The sequence below is a fragment of the Lutjanus erythropterus genome, chromosome 11, assembly GCF_056507025.1.
Source record: "Lutjanus erythropterus isolate fLutEry1 chromosome 11, fLutEry1.hap2, whole genome shotgun sequence".
Lineage (NCBI taxonomy): Eukaryota > Metazoa > Chordata > Actinopteri > Lutjaniformes > Lutjanidae > Lutjanus > Lutjanus erythropterus.
The window spans coordinates 1,924,018-1,933,536 of record NC_139327.1 but is presented as its reverse complement, the minus strand read 5'-3'; the positions used below and the strand labels follow the sequence as shown (position 1 = coordinate 1,933,536).

At 38.7% G+C, this 9,519-nt stretch overlaps 1 protein-coding gene across 1 annotated transcript; it reads right to left on the bottom strand.

The window, feature by feature from the left end:
- Nucleotides 1-4,210: 4,210 nt before the first annotated feature.
- On the bottom strand, nucleotides 4,211-7,739 carry ripply3 (ripply transcriptional repressor 3). The gene is made up of 4 exons (XM_084730885.1): nucleotides 7,472-7,739; nucleotides 6,398-6,476; nucleotides 5,530-5,603; nucleotides 4,211-5,330 (listed from the first exon to the last, which is right to left on the bottom strand). Exons 1-4 carry the CDS (start codon nucleotides 7,567-7,569, stop codon nucleotides 5,132-5,134), a joined length of 450 nt encoding a protein of 149 aa, XP_084587011.1. The 5' UTR covers nucleotides 7,570-7,739; the 3' UTR covers nucleotides 4,211-5,131.
- Between the last annotated feature and the right edge of the window lie 1,780 nt (nucleotides 7,740-9,519).

Genomic DNA, 9,519 nt, shown 5'->3' with positions numbered 1-9,519 from the left:
CAGGATTCATCACTTCTTGTGGCTGAAAATATTTCAAGGCTTTAGGATTCTACTTAAGCAGCACAACATGGAGATTTAACATTTTCTGTCTACAAATCAACTTCAAACTGATTAAACAGATGGACTGTACTCAAAAATCTTCCTTGTTTTCAACTAATGCAGTCTGTTTTTTCTCATCTGTAACACATGCTTGTAAGTCATAGTTTCTTTTCTTTCATTTTTGCACCCACCTCATTCTGTTCTATTATCATCATTGTTCCTAACATCATATCATTTTGACTGACACCAAATTTGCTCTGTCTGACATGTAGGCTATCACCTGGAAACAGGAGTTTCAGTTTATTCATGGTACTGTTCTCTGAAATATTACAGGGAGTGTTTTTTATGTGCAGACAGCCCCATTTAGCCCTACCGCTGGCAAATATAGGCTACTATAAATATAGATAGAGAGGCATGGGGTAGGGGGGTTTCCATAGCAACAGAGACAGAGATAGGGGAGGCTCCGAATCCAGACCAACTTGAATAATTAGGATACAGGGAGATGACTGTTTTAACTGGCATATCTAGAATATTAAAACATGTTGGCTCTGTCCTGAAATAGCCTGTAGGGACATTTCACACACACACACACACACACACACACACACACACACACACACACACACAAAACGCTATTCATCAAGTAACATCCCGTTACTTGACAAACAGTAATACTGTACAAACAGAACTGTACAAATGCCTTTACAAACTATTATTTTATTTTTAACAGATTGATTTAAAGAGACTTGTGCGCCTTCTCCTGCTTCTATAACTGCATATAAAAAATTCATCATGACTTTAAGTCCTTTTTTTTCAACGACATGTGTCGACACATCTTTATGTTTCATTTAACAACCAGCCTAAAGCTTGAGGTTCGTTAACAGCCCAGTCTCCACTCTACTTTGTCTCAGGCACAGATATATTGTAACGGTCCAGGAGAGTATGTTTCTTACCTTCATTCCGCCTGTAAAAGCCTTTTCCCTTCCATCTCCGGCTCCAGGGAACTCCCACACGAGTCATTGAAGTGTCCGTGAATGACGTATGTGGGAACCAATGACAGAGGAGGAGTCCCTGCGCCTGGCCAATCACAGCCCTGATATTTCACAATGACGCATGGGAAGGGGCGGGGTAAAGTTGTACTGAAAGGCAAAGAGAGAAAACATGAGTACAGAGACAGACAGAGAGCTGCTGGAGGTTCGGACTGTCTGAACGGACACCCGGCTTGTTTCACCTTTCTACCGCAGCGACCGACACCACGAACCGTCACCGTGAATTTATCTCAGGTTTTCCCGCCCCTGGACACACTGCCTCCGCGTGGAATGTGTGTCATACACGGGCAGATCAAACTCCACAAAGCCACACCTTGCACTGAAATACTCAGCTTCCCAACATCCTTAGTGCAGGTCCAACCCGACCACGCATTCACGTGGCAATTTAGAAAAAGAAATTAATACATGTTCTTCATTGATGTGTAGTCTGCATTCTTTTTATTAATATTTGTTTTGATACAATTAAGTTAATTAGACCCATATAGTGTTTCCGTTAACTAACACTAACTGTTCTGAGTTCTATTTTAGAGTCTTATTTTTTATGGTGGACAAAAAATTACAGATAAATTTAAAGTAGGGCTGGGCAATATAATAATAATATCAGTATATCATATATATGTTTATATTGTGTTGTGTTATAAGACTAGATATCATGATTTTGGATATCGCTATATCATGGTATGGCATAAGTGTAGTCTTTTCCTGGTTTTACAGGCGGCATGACAGTGAACTGATAATTGGTACTGGAATTTTTTTTAAACTTACCAGACTATTCCAGCTGTTCTATTATTTGCCTTAAGTCAACAGTCAATAGTCATGCCTATTGTCAGTGGAGGAAGGAATACTCGAAATCTGCACTCAAGTACAAGTACTGTTACATTACTAAAATATTACTCAATTACAGGTAAAAGCACTGGTGTTAGAAAAATACTTAGGTAAAAGTACAAAGTATTCATCTCAAAAGCTACTTTGAGTATTAGTTACTTTTTAACCATTGATGTTTAATACATTATCAACAGCAGCATTCAAACAGAAGTCAAATCTTCAGCCTATATTACTCCAACTTAGGTCAAAATGATAACAGTTGATTCATCATTAAAAATTTATAAGATACAAAACATGTTTTTTCACTTTTTTCATTTTTTTAAATCTTGTTTTGTCATTTTTTCCCTTATTTTTTAGTTTTCTTATTCAACAAATGGTTCCACCAGACAAAACAATATCAAATGAGCTGCAATCACTACCATTTCAAGACTATTGATTAAATATCCATGAATATATTTTTAATTGTTTAAACTTACAATGACAATTAATCGATTAATGATTAATGTCTTTACTCCAAACCTGTGCTGCTTCAGTTTCAGTAGTTTTTTGTCCATATGTCCTGATTTTCATTGGTCTGTTTGTGATCAGATCACCTTATTGACTACAAAAATGCAGATGTAAGGTCTGAATATTAATTCCAGTTGTACACAGTATTAATTTATGATTTTAAAAGTAACTAAGTAGATCACAGTGTAATGCATACTTAAGTAAAAGTACAGGCTTGAAAATATACTCATAAAAGTTTAAGTACCCAAAAAACAAAAAACTTAATTACAGAAACTTGAGTATTTGTAATTAGTTCCTTCCACCCCTGCCTATAGTATTGTTGCAATATTGAGGTATTTGGTCAAAAATATTGATTTCTACTAATTTTATCACCTCAGCCACAGTACAAAACATGTCGTGAGTCACAACCAACATGATCAATAATTATCGATATCAACCAATAATAAACTATTATGATAGAATTTCCAGCTATATGGCCCAGGCCTAATATAAAATATATTGCAAAAAACATTCCTTTTACTATCCTTAGTCACAGTATAAAAAAATGTTATAAAAAAAATAAAAAATGTTATAGAGCAGTGGATCTCAAATAAGGGTCCAGGGACTTCCAGGGAATGAGAGAAGCTTTCAGTCAAAAAATCATCCTCTGAATTTTAGTGAAATAAAGGTCAACATAATAGCATCTGTTAACTTTACTCTGTAAACTTGTTTATTTTCCCTAAATCATGTTCATTCAGCTCAATATCATTTTATATTTCTCCCCTAGTCATCCATGCACCCCGGTTAAGGAACTACTGATTTAAATGATCATGCAATTTATTTTTGACAAATGGCTTCATTATTGCTTGCATTTATTTCATGATGACGATTAGCAATCATTACTTATTTAAACAACATATTTTCTCTCTACCAACAATCTTATAGGCCTTTTATCCATTTATGTGTCACAGCACACATAGTGGCATGATGTAGTAGTGTACATACAGCTGTTACCAGTGATTGTAAATAATTTTCTGTTCCATTCAGGTCAAACAGAGTCAGGGTGTCTGTCGCTGTCTTGTCAGGGTTAGTTCTCCTGTCTGTTCAAAGTTTATTAATACTGAATGTGTTGCATTTACAAATTACACAAAATTTGCCACTGCACCTCCTTGGGTTCCCAGCAGCACACCCAGAAAATGTGAAGTACATTGTAGATGGGTTCTCAAGATATGTGAAATACTTACATACAGAGAAATATTTCATCCTTTATAGTTTTTAGATAGTTAGATAAATTAATGCAGCTGACTATTTCTGATGTTATTACCTAAGTTACACATGGAAACTGACATCAACATCTGCATGAGAAAGGCACAGCTATCTATGACATTATTTTGTCATATTTATTTCCTCTCATATCTTTTTCTCTTTCATACCAAACCTATTTACTATTTTAGCTTCCTTTTAGTTACTGTTCATTTTTTCCCTGTAGCTCCTTCGATTTCTCATTAAATTACCTGGAAGTGTCTTTGCTTTGTCCCATTTATGCTTTTGTTGATTTTGTTTCCCACTCTTTACATTTTGTCTTAATTTGCTGTCTCCCTTTCACCTTGTCCACTTTTTTTTTTCCATCTTTTCCCCTCTTATTTCTTTTTAATCTGACCTGCTGATGCTGATGGAAACCTCAGACCTCTGCTCCCTCCAGCTAATCAGTGGAGAAACATCAAAAGGGTGTCAGCAGATAGTAATGGTGGAAATCTTGCCACAAGAAATCCATATAAAGATAAAGAAGAAAACATTCAGACAGGTAAACATTCTTCATTCTCAAAATATTGCAGGTTCTTTTATTTTTATATGACCTCAGTTTAAACAGTGTTTGGACCCTACACAATGAGACTGATGCACAAATGTATAAAAATAAGTCAACATAAATATGTGTTTATGTACAAGTTATGTACAAAGTAAAAATCATAAATTAGAAATGTGTGTAGATTACACTTTATATACAGTGGGAAGAATAAGACCCTGAGACGAACTGTAAACACATCCCAATATGGGAGAACATGACATTTGGCTTTCCTCTGTCACCACACACACTGAGAAAACAACACTGTAGCAGATACTGCATACCACTGCACAAGTGTGTGCAACATGCTAAACGCAACAGAAAATGTGACACCATTCAACTAAACAGTGACTGCAATGACAATGACAGTATCATTCAGAGTTATTGTAAACATTATTCATTCCACTCTCCTCAAATCTTAAAATCTCTGTTTGCCCTCACGTTGCTGAGTACAACAAGATTTGAGGTGTGAACATCTGTTAGAAGGGTCCAAAATTAGTACCAGCTATATGTAAGTGGCTGGTACATTTATTCACTTACCAGCCAAAAAAAGGAAGAAAAATAGTGGTAATCTAGCTGTAACATTTGAACATTCACAAGCCATTTGGCAGGTGGGCAAAAAATAATAATTTTGCACCCTGATTGTTAGAGAGGTATGAATGCAGACAAAGTTTAGAAACACAATCATGGTGATTTCTAACATAAAGTGGATTTAGTCTCTTGTCTTGGCTCTTCTGGCAACTTTGTTGTTTGCTTGCCACCTCCTTCATTTATTCTATATATCCTGCACACCTTTTAAAATGCAGTTTAAAACCAGCTGAAAGGAGCAGAAACAGTTATTGCAGGCAAAAAGCAGACTGCACTCAGGAAGACAGAGGCTCCCTGTCTTTCAGTTGTAGGAAGTGAAATGAGACTGCTGTTTGAGGCACTCCTCAGAGTCGCTGTCTTCCTCCCAGTTCTCCTCATCCTCATCTTCACTGTCAGACTCCTCATAAAAGCTGATGGTTGCCTGCACGGGGAAGTTCCTCAGCAAGGCCTCTCCGTCACTGTACAGGTAGTCAAATGACTTGGATTTGGGCCAGAACAGCCTGTTGGAGAGAGAAAAAAGTATAAGTTAAGTATCAGTTTCATGGTGTCATGTGGTTACCATAATCAGTACTGACTGAGAAGGTATTCTTGAATGTGTTTAAGAGTATAAGGGTTCAAATGTGGATTTTACTCATGATTTCTATGCTTCAGGTCCACATGTGAAGTATGGAAACAGGTAGAAAGACAGGGGATACTGACCTGACAGGGTGCTGGAAGGCCTGCGGTTTCCCACCTGAAGACCAGCTGCCTGGCACCATGGGTCTGGAGTAAGGCTGGAAGAGTCAGAGACTGGGGGTGAGTGCATATGGTCATTATAGGGTGTGAACCTCAAGACTTTAACATTTATCATGTTTCTGTTTGTATTCAGACAGTAGGATTATTTACTCTTCCTTGTGAAGTGAAGAAAATGCACAACAGCACAATGCTAACAGCTGTTTTGTTCCAATACAAACACTTTACTTTGCCTTTTTACAAATGATGTCACAAACACTAAACTGGGACTGCTGACCTCTCATTAACACCGTGCTGAGGTGGCAGTGAGCCAGCATGTTGCTGAGGGAGGTGTCTCTGGAGACAGAGGGACTGTGGGAATTTCCCCCCACAGCTACTCTTCGAAGAAGTGTTCAACCCCCCCCCAACAACAGGCAGAGGCAACACAGTGTTTGGTATGGGAGTGGTGCTTCTCTAAAACTACATTCCACTGGCTGTATGCCAGAGCAGCTGATGTTGCAAATTAATGACATCATTTGGCTGCCTTCTGGTGTTAATTTACTGCTCTGGTGTCACTCGGTGTGCGTTGGGGTCCTTCCAGCGTAAGCAGCTTGGGCTGGAGGACAGGAGCCATATGTGTGACACTGTGTTTCCTCTCTAAAGGTGTGAGCTACAAATCTGAAAACTTAATGAGCAGCCACTGAAGCTGTTTTGGTAGAACTCCTGATTTTGTTCTTTATTTCAGCCCCACATTTTGTCAAACATTTTGTCTCTTGATATAGCTCAAAACTAAAACTGTTTAAAAAACACTGAATGAATGAGTGATCTTCAGATGAATGGAGGTGTTGTAACTTACAGAGGACAGCTTGCTCCGTGGGCTTTGCTCAGGTCCATCCCTACTGCTGGATAACCACGGTCTCCACAGTGACGTCTGGCTGCAGGGAGGGAACACAAGAGAGGACTGATTAGAATCCAACAAACCATGCATTCATAGGCCACTTTGACAGGGTTCATTAAATACTAAACGGTCTAATATTAAATAAAAACAGCTCCGCAGATTCTGCTGAGATTAATTTTGTTTAGCAACACAACGTGGAGCATTTGCTGATGGGAATAACAACATCAGAGACAAGGATTTTTTTTTTTACAGACCTCAGATTAAGATTTAGAAACCTTTTTAATGACAGTCTCCACCAGAGAGATCTATCTGAAAGCGCAGACCCAGGAAGGAGCATGCTGTGGATTATTCCTATATCACAGAGTCCTATTTTCCTTCAAATAATTCCATCAATGACTTCATGTATGATTGTGTTTTGAGTAGCGTTTTTAACCACGTGCCACAACAAAAAGGGGGCTAAAAAGCTATACAGGGATTAAATACCATTAGTCAGCTGTCTTAAAACGCCTGGTTGTGACGTTCAGCTCTAAAAAGCAGAGTAAAAGATGTTAGGGGAAAAAAAAGATGTTAAGGATGAGGCGTTCGTATAGACTCCTTTCTTAAATACGGTAAACACGATCCCATTTAAAAGGCACCAAAAGTTGTTAAAGAGAACATATTTCAGTTCATTTAACTATGAATGTCAGCCGCTACTGTCGCCTAGCAACAATTTAGACTGCTTTCGCTAGCTAGCTAGGCTGGTAAGTACTAGCTAATATGTATTTAATTAAATCCAGGCGGTGGATGTGGGTCGTGAACGCCGAAGGTTACAAACTTAAAGCTGCTGCTGTAATGTGACGTAACGTAACGTTACCGTGATTTAAACTAACGATGCCACAGTTAAGTTTAGGTGGCTACAGGGCTTTTATTTAATATTTCACCTAATGTGTTTGCTAAAGCTAACACTGCTTCACCACAGCGACTCGGTCTCTCATGAACATTTGGCTTCGTTTTAATCTGCACTCAGTGATCCAGCCTCACACCAGGACTTACCTGCCGTTTGTGTCCGAGCTGCGGCTCACTGTCCGCTGCCATGACCGATTTGCTGCGCCGAAGGACGCCTGCTGGAGCACCAGACATGCGGAACTCATTGTTTCTTCTCCGTGGAAAAATATGGCCGTAACACCGAGGATTTAATGAGAAAAACGAGGACTGCAGTTGTGTTTCCTTTGGTGCAGGAGTGGACTGCGGTAGCAGAGCAGAATTTGCCTGTGGTCGAGAGAGCGTTGTGATGCAGCGAGAGAAGAAGTGAGCTTCACTGCGCTGAGAGCGGCTTTTAAACCCCGCTGCTCGGAGGAGGTGTGAGCTTCCCGCTGGGTCACAGATGTTGTCAAGTGACAAATGATGGACTCATCGCTGACTCTGCACGGGGGATAAAAATAATAAGTGTGATGTTTAACATTTGAAATTAAGAAAAGCATCGTTTCAGTTGTCCCAAGATCTCCTGCACGTTTTGCATTGTTACAAACTGTCACAATCTGTCACAACTGATGCAGCGAGTTAGTACTCACAAGGAATATGGCAATCAAAGTATTTAGGGGTACGAAATGTACACAAACAAAACGCACAAAATGTTACAAAGCAGAATGACAGTATGGTGTATACTCTGTTAAAGCGGTATCGCAGACACAGATAATATTAAAGATAAAGTTAAGGTTAGATAGGAGATGAAGTGGGACTTTCACAAACATTGTCCTCCAAATGAAAATGAAAAACGCCCTGTTATAAAACCACCAATTCTACTGGCAATAAGCTCTTTTTGTTATCAGCTGATTGTTATAAAATGTTGTTTATTATTTTCTTATTTATGTTTATTTTCTTGTACTTATATACTTATTTTATGTATCTCATAGTTTGTGCTTATATATATGTATATGTATGTATATATATGTGTGTGTGTGTGTGTGTGTGTGTGTGTGTGTGTGTGTATGTGTGTTTGTAGCCTACAGTGAAGTGTGGTCATTATAATGAACCTATGTGTGACACTCCAGCATATAATGGGACTTCTGCTGCTGATGTTCTAATCTCAATCTCATTTTCTCTTGTTAATTAGTTTACTGCTGCTCCCTGCTGCCTTTCTCACAGATGGTGTCTAACTTTTCTCCTCCATGTTTTCACAGACAACTTGCTGGTTTGAGATTTCTCACCACCCTGCAGTGCTGTGCTGTTTGGACAAGACGGGAGGTTTCACACCAAATGCTCTTCATCAGCAGCAGGCTGCAGGCTGCAGGGGTGACTAAGGGGACATATTGATAGATAGATAGATAGATAGATAGATAGATAGATAGATAGATAGATAGATAGATAGACTTTAGTGATCCCAAACTGGGAAATTCTTATGTCACAGCAGCAAGTCATCAGACGTAGCACATGGACAGAAAATCTACATCTAAACACCAAAAGAGAAAAAGAGATTGAAAAATAAAATATTTGAGAATAAAGACAATATATACATGAAAAAACAATGCTAAAATGCAAAAATATACATGAGTAACATACAAGGATACACACACTATATATAAGAAGACAGTGTTTAGTGAAGCTCACTGCTGGAGTGTGCAGCCCATTACAGTGGGTGTGAGGATCCTCACCAGCAGCCTGCTCTAATGGCTCCTAATGTGCCCTAATGGCCCCTTCATTTGGGATAAACAAAGCTGCCAGGGGCCAGCAGGAGCCATGTGACACCATGCAGAGAGCCAGAGAGAAGCAAACTGGTGCAAAAGGCACAAATGGGCCTAATGATTGTTCAAGACTGGTGTACCAGAGATACCTACAAATACCTACTCCTTCAGTCAAATCCTCTGATAATAGAGAGGCCTTCACTGACATCCCTGTGTGGACACATAAGCACATACTACACTCATGCTATCATAGATTTAGTATGGGATATAACATATACTACAGAAAAACAAGGAATGTTACAGAAAAACAAAAGGAAAAACAAGAACAGGACATATGAGCACAGGAACAATGGTGAAATAATATTTACTCAGATACTGTAAAATTTGAAGTGCTTTACTTGAGCTAGTATATTCTTTTCA